We start from the raw sequence: 19,229 nt of genomic DNA on the forward strand, positions 1-19,229 counted from the left end.
GTTAGCTGAGTTTCTTCCCGTTACATGGATATGAAACATTCATAGTTTATTAAATCTTAAGAAGCCCTCAGACACTGTTGCTTGCAGATGTTGTGGTTTCGGCCCCTTTGGCGGGTCCGTGGGGCTCAACAGGTGCATGTAAAATATGTAACATATGTAACATTAAGCTGTCTCTGGCTCTTTTTCTGCTGTAACTACTCAAATTTCCCCTTTGTGGGACTAACAAAGGTATTCCGATTTTGATTCTGAAAGGAGGTGGATGTGGAGGAGGCGGGCGGCATGAAAACCTGAAGTCACAGCTGACTGCAGGAGAGAGGATAACTATTTTAAAGTTTGGCTGCAGCACAGTGATTGGCTGATGGAGAATGAGGTGAAATGTAATAGGTTAAAGAGAACGCTGTGATGAGCTGATGAGTGAATGTATATATATACCCAGCCTTCCTGAAAGAACTTGCGCTGAGCTTCATTTATTAAAAAAAACATTTGAAAACATCAATCTATTGTTTAGACCAGGGGTGTCAAACTCAAGGCCCGCGGATTGGCAAGAGCTTGCAAAGAATATAATATACACTACAATTGGCGTAATTGTTGAATTGCTTGATAAATGAAATGTATTATTATTATTATCTATCTGCCTTTTTGAGGACATGTGTAGGAGAAGAGAACATCCATCATATTCTTAATAATAGGAGGTTGTGGGTGGAGGCTGTTTGGCAGGTGGTGAGCAAGGACCATCTCCCAGGCATCAATCAGATGAACATTCAGTCCTTTAAATATGGCTCTTAGCACCTTATCACACTGCACCGAGAACCAGTCACTGTTGTTTATCACCACATCCAGCCACAAAGCTTTGGGGTTTGCAGTCCTGATGATGATCACCGTTTTTGGAGCCCTGTCCAACAGCCGTACCACCGCACTGCGGATCCTTTGTAGCCGCCGGATGTACACCTCGATGGGGAAAGAACCAAAGTGAGCCCAGATGCCAAAAACGACAACAGTGTTGGGAGCCCCGATTAAGTCATCTAGTTCATTGGCTATGTAACGAATTTCTTCATTTGAGCCAATAAAACGGAGAGGAGGACCATGGAGGCGGAAAGTCACCATGATTTTGTTTTCATAGTCTAAGGCCAGGAAAGGTCCATTTTGCCTCGAGCTGCCCAGGTTAAACTCCTTAAGATCTAAAGGTATTACAGAGGAAACAGATTAAGATGCAGTGTGAACATAATGAAACTGTTGCCGGAAATCCCTGTGGATTAGTTACCTGGTAGTGCTGCGTTGAGGAACTCAAACCACTGCCTGATGGTAGAGTCTCCATACAGGTGGACCACTTTGCCTTTTAGACACTGAGTGATGGCAGATGCGCCGGTGAATTGGCGAACTTTGGTGCCATCTAGTGCTCGCCATAAACCCTGGTAGTAATAGCCAGAGGCTTGAAAGTTCACAATGCTGCTCTCCACCTCTGGTTGACCTGAGAGAAAGTTGAAGGATAATAGGGGGGTTGTTTTACGTTTGTTACTGACCTTAACCAAATCAAGGTATAGACTGAATGTATGAACATTTTATGGCCTTACTCCTGAGAGACACTGCAACAGCTGTGCCTTGTTGACAAAGTTTGAGCTGAGAGCTCCATGCTCCCTTTGCTCCTGTCAAATTGGCCTGCTAAATACATCTCTCAACAGAAGAATGATCCCAAAAGACAGAGTTGTTGTTTTTTTCTGCCCCTACACTTTCATCATCTGTACATGGAGCACATTAGATCATGAATTCAGTGATAAATGCATTCCTTACCTTCCTTTTTTGGTAAAACAGTGACACCGGCAGGTCCTGAAGCCGGAATGCAGACTTTCAAGTTGACACGACTGAAGAAAAGCACACACACAATACTACAATAAACATTAATATCCCAAATGCAGCTTTTCTACATGGTTGTGGAATGGCATGGAGGTTTACCTGGGGTAAACAGTTTAGAAGGTCTACTTTTCATGCTGTATCTTATCTTCATTATATTGATATAAGGGGTCTTTTGCTGCAGCTTTTGCCACCCTACATTTTCCTTGTGTGAACTTGGAAGGTTCACACCTTAGAACTAAGCCTTACGGCATAATTTGTATTTGACCAAAGCTGTCTATAAATACTATGAATTGATAAAATAATCAAAATATCACACATTTGTCTCATTTGCTTTACAGAGTGTATTCTGGAGCACACAACGCCCTCTGTCCTCACACACTCGCAGCGCACAAGGAAAAATTCCCCAAAAAACGCACAATTGAGGGATTAAAGGAAACAAATAGAAGAACCTCGGGGAGAATGAGAGAAAGGTTACTTCTCCGAGGAGGTACAGACATGTGTAGATGTTATGTGTACAGATAAACAACATTATCAAATTGAAACAGAAAATCCAGATTTATATCCTATCAAACATGAAGGTCAACTATAATTCAGACTGAGTGGTTACATTTATATTATCTTTTAATCAGGGGTGTAACGGTATACGTATTCGTACCGAAAATATTCGGTATGGTCCCTTCGGTTCGGTACACGTACCAAACGAATATAACGTTAAACGTAAAAAATTGAGAACGTGAACAACTTTTTGGAAGTAATCTCAGGTGCTGCGTCGCCGCGTTCAGTGTCATTTGCTCACATTGGGTTCAACGCGTCATAGAGCGACCAAGTCGTTTCATTGGACGAGAGGCATACTTTGAAAAATTATTTTTTACTTATAGTGAAAACTACCCTTGGATGATGGGTTAGTAGACTAAAAGCTTTAGGAATCCAAAGTACAACATATAATAAGTACTTTGTATCAAGATTGATGCAAAACAAGTGACATTTTACCTTTTTAGAGAGGTTTAGCAAAGAAAACTCCACCTCTGAGGTGATTTGGGTGGAAATGGGGGTTTTACCGTTTCTCTGGAACCCATTAGTCGATTTTGGTGATTGACATCTCTTTTTGACCGTTAGAGCCAATAGAATCTAAGGGGAATTTCCCCATACACACACATGGTAAAAGAAAAAAAGGTGGGGGCTTTGCGCATGCAGGTTTGCATCAGAGTGGACCTATCTCTCGCTCTGACATCTGGAAACGGAAAAGCAGGTTTATTGCTTATGGATTATCAGAAATCATTTAAAAGGGACACAGACACATTGGATTAACCTAAGGATTAACTTCAGCAGCGTTTTTATCGTTGTAATGCCATTGAAGACCAGTTTTGACCAGACAACGACCAAGGTGAGCCATTTTGCTGTTTTAGCTACCTAGCGCCACATGTTTTGATGTCTGTTCTTGTTAATAGCTTTGCGAGTTCTTATCATGGAGTGATGATGTATATACCCATCGATTCTGTGTCATCTCACGATCAGATCGATGGGTTGGACGTGCAGCTACGAAAAGTAATAAGGGTGTTATGAGTGAGTTTCTGTGCAACACTCCGTTAGCATTTTTCGCTCGTGGCTAATTCATAGGCTCAACGCTAGCTTTGTGGGTTTAAAAAAAAAAAAAAAAAAAAAAGGTCAGTTAGCTGAGTTTCTTCCCGTTACATGGATATAAAACATTCATAGTTTATTGAATATTAAGATGCCCTCAGACGCTGTTTCCTGCAGATGACGCGTTTTTCCCCCCGGTATCGGGGGTGCGGTGTAGAAGAGGTTAATAATAATTAAAAACCCAAAACAAATATTTTATGTTTTGTGAGTACTAGTACAGTAAAGTTCAAATACAGATGATTTAAGTTCATCGAAATGCTGCACCTTAATGTTTATTTTATTATATTTTGTATTTATTTGAGTGAATACATTATTCACAGTTTAATAATAATTAAAAACCCCCAAAAAATTGTTTATGTTTTGTGATCCTTTTTTCTGCTGTACCGAAAACGTACCGAACCGTGACCTAAAAACCGAGGTACGTACCAAACCGAAATGTTTGTGAACCATTACACCCCTACTTTTAATCTAAACTGCCTGTACTGACAAACTTCTGAAACTTCAAGGCAAGGAGATAAATAGGTAACACATGATGTATGTATTTATAAGAAGTCACACAAATGACCAGTCTCTTTGCTTCCTTACCCTTGAAAGAGCTCATCCTCCTTGGCCTTGAGCGTTTGTTTGTATCCTACAGTGCTGTGGGCGATCCTTGCATCACAGCTCATGTTCTTTGGCTTGTAGCAGAACCAAGGATCGCCGGTTCGAGGGTCGGTGAAGTCGCAGATTGGCTGCTTGGTTTGACGCAGGCAGATGTTACAGATGGTGGTTTCAGAGTGTGAGCCTGAGCGAAAGAGGCTTATGAAAAATACCCTGTCAGGTTCCTCACTCGTCAACCTGTTCAGCACTGTGATAGCTTCACTGGGATGAACTAGCGTCACCTGATTGGATAGAAAACAAGAGTTTTTGTCTGAAATAAAAAGTCTTATCAACATTAGTTAAAAGGGGGTGGGGCTTTGTGAGTAATCAGTTGGAAGACAAATGACACGCCTACAGCAAAATCACATAGAAAAAGATAGTTTTAAGCATCACCTCAACCTGAGCTGCTCCTTCCCAGAGTAAAGGAAAGACAGCAGAGTAGCTCCCATTGAGATGGTCCACCACTTTCCCAGCTACACCTGCACCAAGCGTTAGGTTGTGCAGCCGGGCAAATAAAAAGTCCCCCCCAGACTTCTTGGGTTGTCCCTTGAAGTCAGAGATGCTGATGCTAACTTCCAGCTGATCCCCTACGTGCCACTGTCCTCCTCCTCTCGCTGGGAGAATGGTGAAAGAGCTGTGAGCTGGATCACTGGTCAGCTCCAGGGAAAGAGGAGATGGCAATGCAGGAGTTTCAGGCCAAGCAACAGATTCTAGTAGCAGGCGTTCCTCCAGAGCATCCTTAGGGGACAATGGTGGGAAGTTGCAGATGCTGCGGACTTTGGGAGGTTCAGTAGGAGCTTTTGGGTAGATGATGGTGGAGCTCATTTTAGGCTGAAACTTGAAGGGGTTGAGAGACAGAGAGAAGTTTACGTAGATACGTCAAACAAATGCAGCAAATCTATGAATATTTGTTAAGGGGGTTGATAAGAGATGTTGTTGTGTAATGTTTGCTCCATTCCAGGCTTCCTGATTTCTGTCTTCAAAGTTTCTCTTTCTTGATTTGTGTTTGGCAAACTGCAGAATTACATGTTCTACGGATTCCTCAACCTGGCAGTGTTCATATCATCCAGAAAGATGTTTTTCTTATGAATAATGTCATGTTTTGTTCACTCTAGTATGTCCTAATATAAGCCTTGATAACACATATCCAAATTGATGGTTCTTTTAAGTGTCCTGACTGATTTTTGGCTGCAGTGCATATAGGTGTCTTCTTGTGTTTCTTTTGTCCCAATTGTGTTGCCACTCCTTAATGATGTTCTATTTTTCATATTTGTTATTTGCCTTAGATTTACTGAGTGCAATGTTGATTATTTACTCGTGTTTAAGAGACTGCTTGGCTAATGTGTCAATGTGACTCCTTAACCTGTTAAGCCCTGAGCCTGTTTTTCAGGTCTCAGGCTCGAAAATGACATTCCCAGAACAAATGACCATATCTTCCCTTCTAAAAGGGTTAAATTAATAATCTTTGTTCTCAAAGTAATGATAAACCTGTGAGTTGGATGTAGAAAAGTCAGAATCAATATAGATGTTTTTTATTTTAAAGAAAATTCAGATTTTACATAGTAAAAAACTGTAAATTATAGTGTCCGTCCAAAAATTATTTTTTACTTATAGTGAAAACTACCCTTGGATGATGGGTTAGTAGACTAAAGCTTTAGGAATCCAAAGTACAACATATAATATGTACCCTGTATCAAGATTGATGCAAAACAAGTGAAATGTGACCTTTTTAGAGAGATTTAGCCAAAAAAACCCCACTTCTGGGGTCATTTGGGTGGATTTGACCTATCTCTGGCCCCCCTTGCTCGATTTTGATGAATGAAATCTCTTTATAACCGCTAGAGCCAAGGGAATCGAGGGAAAGTTATATACACACCAACACGTTAACAAATAAGGAGTGAGAGTGACGCGTTACCAAAACCGGAAGCTGCATACACTCTGGTGGCTACCATTAGCAGCTAACTTTTCCGCTCCGATTTTTACATAAAAAAATGGAATTATGGATTATAAATCATTTTTTAAAAGGCACAGGTACATTATCAACCTATGGATCAACAGTTGTAGCATTTTTTTTTTTTCGTTTTAATGCCATTGAACACGTCTTTTGACCTAATTGACAGCTACGGTGAGACGATCTGCCGTAAAAGCTCCGTAAAGGTACGTGTTGTGATGTCTGTGTTTGCTTCCCCTGTCGCAAGTTCGGATCGCTCAGTGATGATACTATACCTAAATAATCAGTTGAGTCTCAGCTTTAATCAGCTATATTGTATGTGCAGCTACGATAAGTAATAAGGGTATCTTTATCTTGAATTGTGTGCCGCAGTGCGTTAGAATTTTTTCACTCAGGGGTCATTTAGACGCTTCTTATGAGACTTGTGTTTTGTTTTGGTAAAAATGGTTCATATCTTCAGTTAGCTGAGATTCTTCCCGTTAATCTGGTGCTACACATTAATAGTTTCATAAATGTTAAGAAGCCCTGAGACATTATCTCGAAAACAAAACGGTGGGAGGGGTCCAATGGGGGGACCGCCGTGCTTAAGAGGTTAATGATGTTCTATTTGTCACTCTGTATTTGCCTTAGATTTACTGAGTGCAATGTTGATTATTTACTCGTGTTTAAGAGACTGCTTGGCTAATGTGTCACATTTTCATTTCCCTTCATTCCTCTGTATGATGTTATCCACATAAATGTTATCTCGATATTTCTATTTCTTCATCTTTATGGTGTTTCATAAATGTCATTCACAATATCCTGCCTACGATGAGATGTAATGAAGTGGCATTATTGCTGAACTTAAATCTGAACAAAGAATAATCCTTTGGATTTGCATCTCTTCTACCCCTGTAATGCCTCGTGCAATTGCCATCAACTCGACTGTGATTGTAGATAAATGATCTGATGTTCTCCGTGTGTCTGCACTTTAATGTTGGTTTGAGCAGAAAATCTGATGCTTTTTTTAATCAGCAACACATTACACTCAAACATATAACATACACTGTGGATGGCTCATGCACAATACACATCCAAAAATAACTCACCAATGTGTCCCATATGTTAAGCTGAAAAAGGAAACATTAGTTTTAGCCAAATATAAAACATTTCTGGAATTCAATTCATTCCTGCAGTTCAGAAATTGGAATTTTATGGATTTTATATTATCTATACATTAAACAATATTATTATTATTACATGTCACTTGTTAGACGCTTTTATCCAAAGCGACTAACATACTGAATACTGTGGACAATCCCCACAGGAGCAATTTGGGGTGAAGTGTCTCAGGGACACAACGACATGCTTGGTGACGCACTTTGAGTTGCCTTGAGAGACCGTACAGCTGTGACCAGTGTGTGGGAAGATGGCGCCTGTGTCGGCTCGCCGCTCCCTCAGCTCTCTGCCTTTAGCTATCCTGTTTTTGTTTTATGTTTGTCAGAATGTCTCTGCTCTGCTCGTCTACGATCGCCAAGCTCTCCTCCACCTCAGACCCTCACTGGAGTTTATATTGCTGCCCAAATCTACATCTGGCAATCATAAATCGTCGCCCCCCCCCTCTACTGTCGGATATTCCCGCCTACCTGCGCCGGTTGCCCTGCATCCTGCCTCGCCGAAAGCGCTTTAGACGACGGGGAAAGCGTGGTGGTGCACTGGTCCATCTTAAGGCATACCTGACGGCTTCTTCTGGGACTTATCCACGCCTCGGATGTCATGGCCCTCCCCGCTGCACGCCATGTGAGGGTTCGGTGGATTCGCCCTGTTTTTCCGGAGCTGCGGCCTCTGCTGGGCCCGCTGGACAGCTCCTCCTGCCCGACTGACTGCTCCCGGCCCGCGCGGCGTTCAACACGCACATCTTCGTCAGCTGAGACGCACTACACCTTCAGCAAGCCCGGAGCGAAAACTTTGCATGGCTTTGCTAAATGTTAGGTCGATAACAAACAAAACGTTCCTGCTAAACGACTTCTTCACCTCTCGTGAACTGGATTTTATGTTTATGATGGAGACCTGGGTCCACGCTGGCGAGTATACACCGTTCTCTGAACTTCTTCCTCCTGACTGTACATTGCTCCCCGCGTACCACCGGCCATTGTCGGGGCATAGCATCAGTGTTTAGAGCTAGCCTCCAATGCCGATTGCTTCACCCTGTAACTAGCTATGCTAGCTTTGAGTTGCAGCTTTTTGAACTGAACCCGGCCTCGCCTATACTCTGCGCAGTCGTGTATCGTCCGCCAAATTGCAATAAGGATTTCATAAATGACTTTTCTGACTTTCTGTCCGGGATCATGGTAAAAAAATCCCGGACAACGCTCTGTATGTGGCGCCAGCTAAAATCTTGCCTAGGGCAGCAAATTGGTCAGGGCCCTCATGTTTGTCTGTGTCCCTGCATAGGGCCTGTCTCCTAAACCAATCGGACTAATGTTAAACATGTCACAATAAGTCAACCCTATTAGTGATCCCAGATAACAGTTCTCACCTGGAAGAATATTAAGAAAGCCATGAGCAGAAGGAGAACGATGGTGAAACATGTTCTTCCTTTAAAAGATGATTCCTTCATGATATTGTCCAGCTCCAGCCTGACACTGTGACCACTTCCTTTGGTACAGGATTAAAGGATAAAACATTTATGCCAGGTTAATACAAAATGTAATCATAGAATAAATTATAATTAGAAAAAGATAAAGTCATTTTATGGAACACATCAGGAACTGACGCGCGTTGGATTTGTAGTAGTAGTAGTTTCGTTTATTTGTCCCCGAGTGGAAAATGGGTTGCAGCACATCACAAAGGCATTTAAAAAGATAAGACAATACGTCACTGACAACAACATAGACACAGATTAAAACAAACAGACATAAGAAAAACAGATATCGGCAGATTGTGTCGTGTGGGGAGCTGACATGCAGACAGCAGGCGGGAGGGCACAGACAGAGCACTTTACTGCAACAGGAAGTAGTGAATCAGGAAACGTTGTAACAGCGTCACATCTGCTTTCTTAGAGGCCGGTAGATTTACTGTGAAATATATATTTGTATATGTATATATAAGTGTATCAACTTCATTGTATCATCAAGCCTTTTTAGGACATTGAACATTAATACAAGTTGCAGTAAAAGCTATTTTTACTTTGTAGTTCCTGGAGATGTTTCAGAGTCACCTTTAAAAATGTAAAGCAGCTTCAATCAGTATTAAAGTCTCCAGGTTTAATCTGCGGGACAAAATATTTGTTTGCTTTTAATATTTTAAAAGAATCACAGGTTTCAGTTTGAGGATGTATACATTTAAAGGGAAAGGTAATTCCCCAAAGTGCATTTGAGCCAGAAACCTCCAATCATCTTGACATATGATTATGTGTGCCACAGTGACCTGAAGTTAAAATAACAATGTTGAGGAAGCAGATTTTGAAATGTAAAGTTTGAAGGCGTTTAGGATGAATTCAGTGAGTAACACTTCTTTTAGTCGTGAGTGTGACGGAGGAACCAGCATCCTGTCTGATATTTAACAAGATTACACTGAAATAAAGCCTGAATGAGCCCTTACCTTCAGGCGTCCCCTCACAGGTCCTCAGACCACGTGTTGACCCCCCTGAGGTCTGGGTCCCCCCCCCCCTCAGGTCTTCAGGCTGCGTTTGATTCGAGGTTTTGGTGCAGATCATGAGGAAGCTGTAGATGATGTGTGGTTGACTTCCTGTTTCTTACTCTACAAACACACAGGCCCCGCCCCCCCTGCATCACACACACACACACACACACACACACACACACACACACACACACACACACACACACACACACACACACACACACACACACACACACACACACACACACACACACACACACACACACACACACGTGACGTTGTTTGGTTACTGAAAGCATGTTTGCCACTTTCTCTTGTAATTTGCTGAAATGAGGAAAGAGGACTCTATTTATACAGTATTTAGTTAATAAACTATGAATAAAGGGAGAATGACACCCTTTTCTTGTAGTACTACCACCTTATAGGTGTCAAACATCCTTATAATGAGCAAAGCATGCTCAGTCAACATAGTCTCACGGAATTTCGTGTTATAGTCACGAAATTAATCTATTGATTCGTGTTCACCAACACGATTTCGCAATTTTTTTTCGTGTCACACAGAACGATTTTAAAAGCAATGTAAATAATAACAAATTGGAAGGAAAAACAGATTTAAAAAAAATACAGATTTCAGTATTCTGACACAGAACGATTTTAGAAGCATTGTATTTCTATTGGTAGTATGTTTCGTGCCTGCACCAAATAATAACAAATTAGAAGGAAAAAAAGATGACAAAAAATACAGATGTCAGTATACTGAGGCTCTGAGCCATTTATTTTCCTCGTGGATGGCAAAAAAAACTCCGACATTATACAATTTAAAATAAAAGGGTTAGGCTCAGGGTAAGATATTGAGTAAGAACATGTTTTTATGAACCCCACAGCTTCTGGTATTCCAAGACCCGACTGGATAAAAAGACGTGGTGCAGGCACGAAACATACTACCAATAGAAATACATTGCTTTTAAAATCGTTCTGTGTGACACGAAAAAAAGGTGAAAATCGTGTTGGTGAACACGAATCAATAGATTACATTTATTTCGAGACTATAACACGAAATGCCGTGAGACTGGGTTGGTTTTTATAGTCTAATCCAGGGGTCGGCAACCTTTTTGATATGAAGTGCCATTTAAAAAAAAAGAAATTATCAGCGTGCCAACGATCGAGAATTATCAACGGGGGGGGGGGGGGGGGGGGTGTTGAGGATGTTGAGGAGCTTGACGCTCGTGATCTATCAACAGGAGGGCGGGGGGGCGAGGACGATCGTCCGTTCTGTGATTCTCCAGAACACACATGTTATGATATTAGGGTCATGCAGAGTGAGATGAGATCGCTGTCCCCTTTAAGAGAGGAGAGAGAGGGGTTTGGCGTGTGCGTGTGTGTATGTTTCTGGAAGTGAAACGAGGCAGCAGAAAAGCAGAGGTCTGTGAAGTATTTTGTGAAACAGAAGAACAGCTAAATAAATGCAACGGCCTTCCAAGAAGAGCTCGCCTCTCTCCAGTCATTTAAGCTAAAGTGGGTTATTGAACCTGAAGCTCGTTGCTTCTGCCCTCCTCGACTACGGTCTGGGAGCCGACAGGAAAGTTCAACACACAGATGGCCAGTCCGCCCCTTTGTAGCATATTATTTCAATGAGAGATGAGCAGATCGCCACTGGGCTTTCAACTAAAGACACACACAGCCACGCAAAAACTGCGACATTTGTAAAGCTCCTTATGGGTACTGCAATTTGTGAAGTGCTTTCTTCCGTGGTGAAACGATCAGCACTGCACCACGGAGGAAAGCGGCAGAAAGTCACCTGGAGTTAAAGAGAGCGGGGCTGCGTTGCGTGCATGGCTTCCTTCTGCAGGTAACGGGGAGACGCGCTCTGGCGGCGGTCTCGTTCAGGATCCGAAAATACAATTTAAATATTTTGCACACTTATTCGACTTATTCCTAGTGTGCCACTGGCTACGGTGCCGCGTGCCAATGCTGGCACGCGTGCCAGGGGTTGCCGACCCCTGGTCTAATCTGTCAGTGTCTCAGATCAGTTTTATCGTAGGGGAGAGTGGGGTAAATTGAGCCATTTTTTAGTTATGCTGTCCTCTAAGCAAGGAGAAATGACACATAGTAAAAATGAAAGCACACACCTATAATTCAGGATGTCTCCTATCAATGGCAATGATAAGAATTAATATTTGATCAAGAGCAGTGAAAATATGACTTCTAAAAAAAAGTCTTGTGGCTCAACTTGCCCCGGGTTAGGGGTAGGTTGATCCAGGTCAGGGGGTAAATTGATCCACTGTTCAAACTTGGGCATACCTGTTCAAACCTGGGCATACCTACAAAAAATCTTAAAGGTAACTTTAAACAATAAATAACAAACCAAATACAAGTTTAGTTTTCAAATACTTTTAATATAAATTTCGATTGAATTGATTGATTTTTTTTTAACATGTTAATAAAAGGAAAGTAATCATACAAATGGACTGGTGATACAATTTCATCCATCTTACCAATCAAACACAGGTAAATTCAACTTTAAATGTAGCCTACAATGAGCTCTTATTATCAACTTGGCCTACTTTTCATTCACAAAAAACAAACAAACGAGTGCCTGTTTTTCCTGGCCAAGGTCAGGGTCCTTGAACACAACACGAGCCTAACGTGTCATCACATGGTATATGTCTCGTCTGACAGGGGTGCAGTTCTGACGGAGAGCACCAGAATGCGGCTCCGGCGTACCCATAAGGAGCCGTACACATGCCGCAGTTTCTGCGTGGCTGTGTCTTAGCTGAAAGCCCAGTGGAGATCTGCTCATCTGTCATACTGATCATACAGTCAATAACTTTGTTGTTATTAGCATCTGGTTAGCTAGCTATGCTAACGAATATAAGAAGCTTTTTCTCCAACCAGTGAGGTAAAGGCACATCTTTATATGATCATTATAGTTATCAAAAAATAAGAGAATAAAGTAAACAGGTATAAAATACTATATGACAGTAAAATAAAGAATACAGTTTGACAGAGCAGTGATTTGTAAAATATTCATAAAGAAAATCTGCTTACAGTTCTGTTTCATATGGATGTTGAGAGATGTTTCCATAGATCTCCTAATGTTGCTCTCAGTGCACCAGATTGATGCTTTTAAACTTCAACATTAAAAAAAAATATCTCCCCGGGGGAGCATGCCCCCGGACCCCCTAGAGGAGGTTGGGTCCCCCTCCCACTTAAATCATGTTCACATGGATAGGAAACTAAATAATTTTGCACACATCTTGTGTCCATATCTTTCTGTTTTGGTGGTCATGCCACACCGTGCACGTGAATGCATGCGCGAGTCATGGTGAGATATCTGGATTAAGAGGTTGCTTTTTCTTTGCAGAGCATGAAAGAAAGGCCAAATGAATGGGCTGTGGTTTTAATTTTTTAAGCAGAGGTCAATAATCTGTACGGCCCTCGGAGGATGTTGACAAAATTGAAATGGCCCTTGAGAGGAAAAAGGTTCCCCACCCCTGGTCTAGATATTGAAAAAAAAGTATTATATTTTGTATTATATCATAACTTAGAACTTTTTTAACCTGTTAGGCCCCAAGCCTGTTTTTCAGGTCTCGAAAATGAAATTTCCACAAAAAATGACAATAACTTCCCTTCTAAAAGGGGTAAATTAATAATCTTTTTCTCAAAGCAATGATAAACCTGTGAGTTGGATGTAGAAAAGTCAGAATCAATATAGATGTTTTTTATTTTAAAGTAAATTCAGATTGAACATAGTAAAAAAATGTAAATTATAGTGTCCGTCCAAAAAATATGTTTTACTTATAGTGAAAACGACCCTTGGATGATGGGTTAGTAGACTAAAAGCTTTAGGAATCCAAAGTACAACATATAATAAGTACCTGGTATCAAGATTGATGCCAAACAAGTGACATTTGACCTTTTTAGAGAGATTTAGCAAAGAAAAACTCCACCTCTGGGGTCATTTGGGCTGATCTGGGGCGTAATTTGCCGTTTCTTCTGGAACCCATTGGTCGATTTTGATGAATGACATCTCTTTTGAACCGTTAGAGCCAATAGAATCGAAGGGGAATGTCTACATACACACCAACGTTACTATTGAGAAGTGGGGGCTAAGCAAAACCTATCGTACGCTCTGAAATCTGAAAACTGAAAACTAGGTTTATTGCTGATGGATTATCAGAAATCATTTCAAAGTGACACAGACCACTTGGATTAACCTAGGATTAACCTTTAGCAGCGTTTTTATCGTTTTAATGCCATTAAGACAACTTTGATCAGAACAACAGCTAAGGTAAGAAATGTGCCGTGTTGTCCTACCTAATGCAACGTGTTGTGATGTCTGTTTTGTTTCTCATGTCGCGAGTTTTGATCATGGAGTGATGATACTGATACCTATCGATTCTGTGTCTTCTCACGATGCTAATCGATGGGTTGGATTTGCATTTACGATAAGTAATAAGGGTTTTATACCGTGAGTTCTGTGCTAACAGCGTTAGCATTTTTTCGCTCAGGGCTAATTCAGAGGCTCAGCGTTAGTCTTGTGTTTTTTTTGCTAAAAATGGTTCATATCATCAGTTAGCTGAGTTTCTTCCGTGACATGGATATGAAACATTCATAGTTTATTAAATCTTAAGAAGCCCTCAGACACTGTTTGCTTGCAGATGTTTGTGGGTTTCGGCCCCTTTGGCGGGTCCGTGGGGCTCAACAGGTGCATGTAAAATATGTAACATATGTAACATTAAGGCTGTCTCTGGCTCTTTTTCTGCTGTAACTACTCAAATTCCCCTTTGTGGGACTAACAAAGGTATTCCGATTTTGATTCTGAAAGGAGGTGGAGTGTGGAGGAGGCGGGGCGGCATGAAAACCTGAAGTCACAGCTGACTGCAGGAGAGAGGATAACTATTTTAAAAGTTTGGCTGCAGCACAGTGATTGCTGATGGAGAATGAGGTGAAATGTAATAGGTTAAAGAGAACGCTGTTGATGAGCTGATGAGTGAATGTATATATATAACCCAGCCTTCCTGAAAGAACTTGCGCTGAGCTTCATTTATTAAAAAAACATTTGAAAACATCAATCTATTGTTTAGACCAGGGGTGTCAACTCAAGGCCCGCGGATTGGCAAGAGCTTGCAAAGAATATAATATACACTACAATTGGCGTAATTGTTGAATTGCTTGATAAATGAAATGTATTATTATTATTATCTATCTGCCTTTGAGGACATGTGTAGGAGAAGAGAACATCCATCATATTCTTAATAATAGGAGGTTGTGGGTGGAGGCTGTTTGGCAGGTGGTGAGCAAGGACCATCTCCCAGGCATCAATCAGATGAACATTCAGTCCTTTAAATATGGCTCTTAGCACCTTATCACACTGCAACCGAGAACCAGTCACTGTTGTTTATCACCACATCCAGCCACAAAGCTTTGGGGTTTGCAGTCCTGATGATGATCACCGTTTTTGGAGCCCTGTCCAACAGCCGTACCACCGCACTGCGGATCCTTTGTAGCCCGCCGGATGTACACCTCGATGGGGAAAGAACCAAAGTGAGCCCAGATGCCAAAAACGACAACAGTGTTGGGAGGCCCCGATTAAGTCATCTAGTTCATTGGCTATGTAACGAATTTCTTCATTTGAGCCAATAAAACGGAGAGGAGGACCATGGAGGCGGAAAGTCACCATGATTTGTTTTCATAGTCTAAGGCCAGGAAAGGTCCATTTTGCCTCGAGCTGCCCAGGTTAAACTCCTTAAGATCTAAAGGTATTACAGAGGAAACAGAATTAGATGCAGTGTGAAAATAATGAAACTGTTGCCGAAATCCCTGTGGATTAGTTACCTGGTAGAGTGCTGCGTTGAGGAACTCAATAACCACTGTCCTGATGGTAGAGTCTCCAACAGGGTGGACCACTTTGCCTTTTTAGACACTGAGTGATGGCGATGCGCCGGTGAATTGGCGAAACTTTGAGTGCCATCTAGTGCTCGCCATAAACCCTGGTAGTAATAGCCAGAGGCTTGAAAGTTCACAATGCTGCTCTCCACCTCTGGTTGACCTGAGAGAAAGTTGAAGGATAATAAGGGGGCTTGTTTTACGTTTGTTTACTGACCTTAACCAAATCAAGGTATAGACTGAATGTATGAACATTTTATGGCCTTACTTCCTGAGAGACACTGCCAACAGCTGTGCCGTGGTTGACAAAGTTGAGCTGAGAGCTCCATGCTCCCTTTGCTCCTGTCAAATTGGCCTGCTAAATACATCTCTCAACAGAAGAATGATACCCAAAAGAAAGAGTGTTGTTTTTTTCTGCCCCTACACTTTCATCATCTGTACATGGAGCCCATTAGATTCAGTGAATTCAGTGATAAATGCATTCCTTACCTTCCTTTTTTGGTTTGTTTTAAAACAGTGACACCGGCAGGTCCTGAAGCCGGAATGCATGACTTTCAAGTTGACACGACTGAAGAAAAGCACACACACAATACTACAATAAACATTAATATCCCAAATGCAGCTTTTCTACATGGTTGTGGAATGGCATGGAGGTTACCTGGGGTAAACAGTTTAGAAGGTCTACTTTTCATGCTGTATCTTATCTTCATTATAGTGATATAAGGGGTCTTTTGCTGCAGCTTTTGCCACCATACATTTTCCTTGTGTGAACTTGGAAGGTTCACACCTTAGAACTAAGCCTTACGCATAATTTGGGTATTTGACCAAAGCTGTCTATAAATACTATGAATTGATAAAATAATCAAAATATCACACATTTGTCTCATTTGCTTACAGAGTGTATTCGGAGCACACAACGCCCTATGTCGTCACCCAACACACTCGCAGCGCTACAAGGAAAAATTCCCCCAAAAACGGCACCAATTGAGGATTAAAGGAAACAAATAGAAGAACCTAGGGGAGAATGAGAGAAAGGTTACTTCTCCGAGGAGGTACAGACATGTGTAGATGTTATGTGTACAGATAAACACATTATCAAATTGAAACAAGAAATCCAGATTTATATCCTATCAAACATGAAGGTCAACTATAATTCAGACTGAGTGGTTACATTTATCTTATCTTTTATCAGGGGGTGTAACGGTATACGTATTCGTACCGAAAATATTCGGTATGGTCCCTTCGGTTCGGTACACGTACCAAACGAATATAACGTTAAACGTAAAAAATTGAGAACGTGAACAACTTTTTGGAAGTAATCTCAGGTGCTGCGTCGCCGCGTTCAGTGTCATTTGCTCACATTGGGTTCAACGCGTCATAGAGCGACCAAGTCGTTTCATTGGACGAGAGGCATACTTTGAAAAATTATTTTTACTTATAGTGAAAACTACCCTTGGATGATGGGTTAGTAGACTAAAAGCTTTAGGAATCCACAGTACAACATATAATAAGTTACTTTGTATCAAGATTGATGCAAAACAAGTGACATTTTAACCTTTTTAGAGGAGGTTTAGCAAAGAAAACTCCACCTCTGAGGTGATTTGGGATGGAAATGGGGGTTATTACCGTTTCTCTGGAACCCATTAGTCGATTTTGGTGATTGACATCTCTTTTTGACCGTTAGAGCCAATAGAATTCTAAGGGGAATTTCCCCATACACACACATGGTTAAAAGAAAAAAAGGTGGGGGCTTTGCGCATGCAGGTTTGCATCAGAGTGGACCTATCTCTCGCTCTTGACATCTGGAAACGGAAAAGCAGGTTTATTGCTTAATGGATTATCAGAAATCATTTAAAAGGGACACAGACACATTGGATTAACCTAAGGATTAACTTTCAGCAGCGTTTTTATCGTTGTAATGCCATTGAAGACCAGTTTTGACCAGACAACGACCAAGGTGAGCCATTTTGCTGTTTTAGGCTACCTAGCGCCACATGTTTTGATGTCTGTTCTTGTTAATAGCTTTGCGAGTTCTTATCATGGAGTGATGATGTATATACCCATCGATTCTGTGTCATCTCACGATCAGATCGATGGGTTGGACGTGCAGCTACGAAAAGTAAATAAGGGTGTTTATGAGTTGAGTTTCTGTGCAACACTCCGTTAGCATTTTTCGCTCGTGGCTAATTCATAGGCTCAACGCTAGCTTTGTGGGGTTTTAAAAAAAACAAAAAAAAAAAAAAAGGTCAGTTAGCTGAGTTTCTTCCGTTACATGGATATAAAACATTCATAGTTTATTGAATATTAAGATGCCCTCAGACGCTGTTTCCTGCAGATGACGCGTTTTTCCCCCCGGTATCGGGGGTGCGGTGTAGAAGAGGTTAATAATAATTAAAAACCCAAAACAATATTTTATGTTTTGTGAGTACTAGTACAGTAAAGTTCAAATACAGATGATTTAAGTTCATCGAAATGCTGCACCTTAATGTTTATTTTATTATATTTTGTATTTATTTGAGTGAATACATTATTCACAGTTTAATAATAATTAAAAACCCCCCAAAAAATTGTTTATGTTTTGTGATCCTTTTTTCTGCTGTACCGAACCGTGACCTAAAAACCGAGGTACGTACCAACCGCAATGTTTGTGAACCATTACACCCCTACTTTTAATCTAAACTGCCTGTACTGACAACTTCTGAAACTTCAAGGCAAGGAGATAAATAGGTAACACATGATGGTATGTATTTATAAGAAGTCACACAATGACCAGTCTCTTTGCTTCCTTACCCTTGAAAGAGCTCATCCTCCTTGGCCTTGAGCGTTTGTTTGTATCCTACAGTGCTGTGGGCGATCCTTGCATCACAGCTCATGTTCTTTGGCTTGTAGCAGAACCAAGGAATCGCCGGTTCGAGGGTCGGTGAAGTCGCAGATTGGCTGCCTTGGTTTGACGCAGGCAGATGTACAGATGGTGGTTTCAGAGTGTGAGCCTGAGCGAAAGAGGCTTATTGAAAAATACCCTGTCAGGTTGCCTCACTCGTCAACCTGTTCAGCACTGTGATAGCTTCACTGGGATGAAACTAGCGTCACCTGATTGGATAGAAAAACAAGAGTTTTTGTCTGAAATAAAAAGTCTTATCAACATTAGTTAAAAGGGGGTGGGGGCTTTGTGAGTAATCAGTTGGAAGACAAATGACACGCCTACAGCAAAATCACATAGAAAAATATAGTTTTAAGCATCACCTCAACCTGAGCTTGCTCCTTCCCAGAGTAAAGGAAAGACAGCAGAGTAGCTCCCATTGAGATGGTCCACCACTTTCCCAGCTAACACCTGCACCAAGCCTTAGGTTGTGCAGCCGTGGCAAATAAAAGTCCCCCCAGACTTCTTGGGTTGTCCCTTGAAGTCAGAGAGCTGATGCTAACTTCCAGCTGATCCCCTACGTGCCACTGTCCTCCTCCTCTCCGCTGGGAGAATGGTGAAAGAGCTGTGAGCTGGATCACTGGTCAGCTCCAGGGAAAGAGGAGATGGCAATGCAGGAGTTTCAGGCCAAGCAACAGATTCTAGTAGCATGGCGTTCCTCAGAGGCATCCTTAGGGGACAATGGTGGAAATTGCATATTGCCTGCGGACTTGTGGG

The 19,229-nt window shown here is 41.5% G+C and overlaps 1 protein-coding gene and 1 pseudogene across 1 annotated transcript; both read right to left on the reverse strand.

Annotated features, from left to right (window-relative positions):
• Window positions 1-493: 493 nt before the first annotated feature.
• Window positions 494-9,696, reverse strand: LOC117477037 (NXPE family member 3-like). The gene is made up of 8 exons (XM_034123748.1): window positions 9,662-9,696; window positions 8,598-8,716; window positions 7,168-7,188; window positions 4,522-4,965; window positions 4,075-4,370; window positions 1,789-1,859; window positions 1,262-1,468; window positions 494-1,178 (listed from the first exon to the last, which is right to left on the reverse strand). The coding sequence occupies exons 2-8, from the start codon at window positions 8,676-8,678 to the stop codon at window positions 628-630; spliced, it is 1,671 nt and encodes a 556-aa protein (XP_033979639.1). The 5' UTR covers window positions 8,679-8,716; window positions 9,662-9,696; the 3' UTR covers window positions 494-627.
• A 4,878-nt stretch (window positions 9,697-14,574) lies between these two features.
• Window positions 14,575-19,209, reverse strand: LOC117477010 (annotated as a pseudogene).
• Window positions 19,210-19,229: the final 20 nt, after the last annotated feature.

Source organism: Trematomus bernacchii, unplaced genomic scaffold (assembly GCF_902827165.1).
Source record: "Trematomus bernacchii unplaced genomic scaffold, fTreBer1.1, whole genome shotgun sequence".
NCBI lineage: Eukaryota > Metazoa > Chordata > Actinopteri > Perciformes > Nototheniidae > Trematomus > Trematomus bernacchii.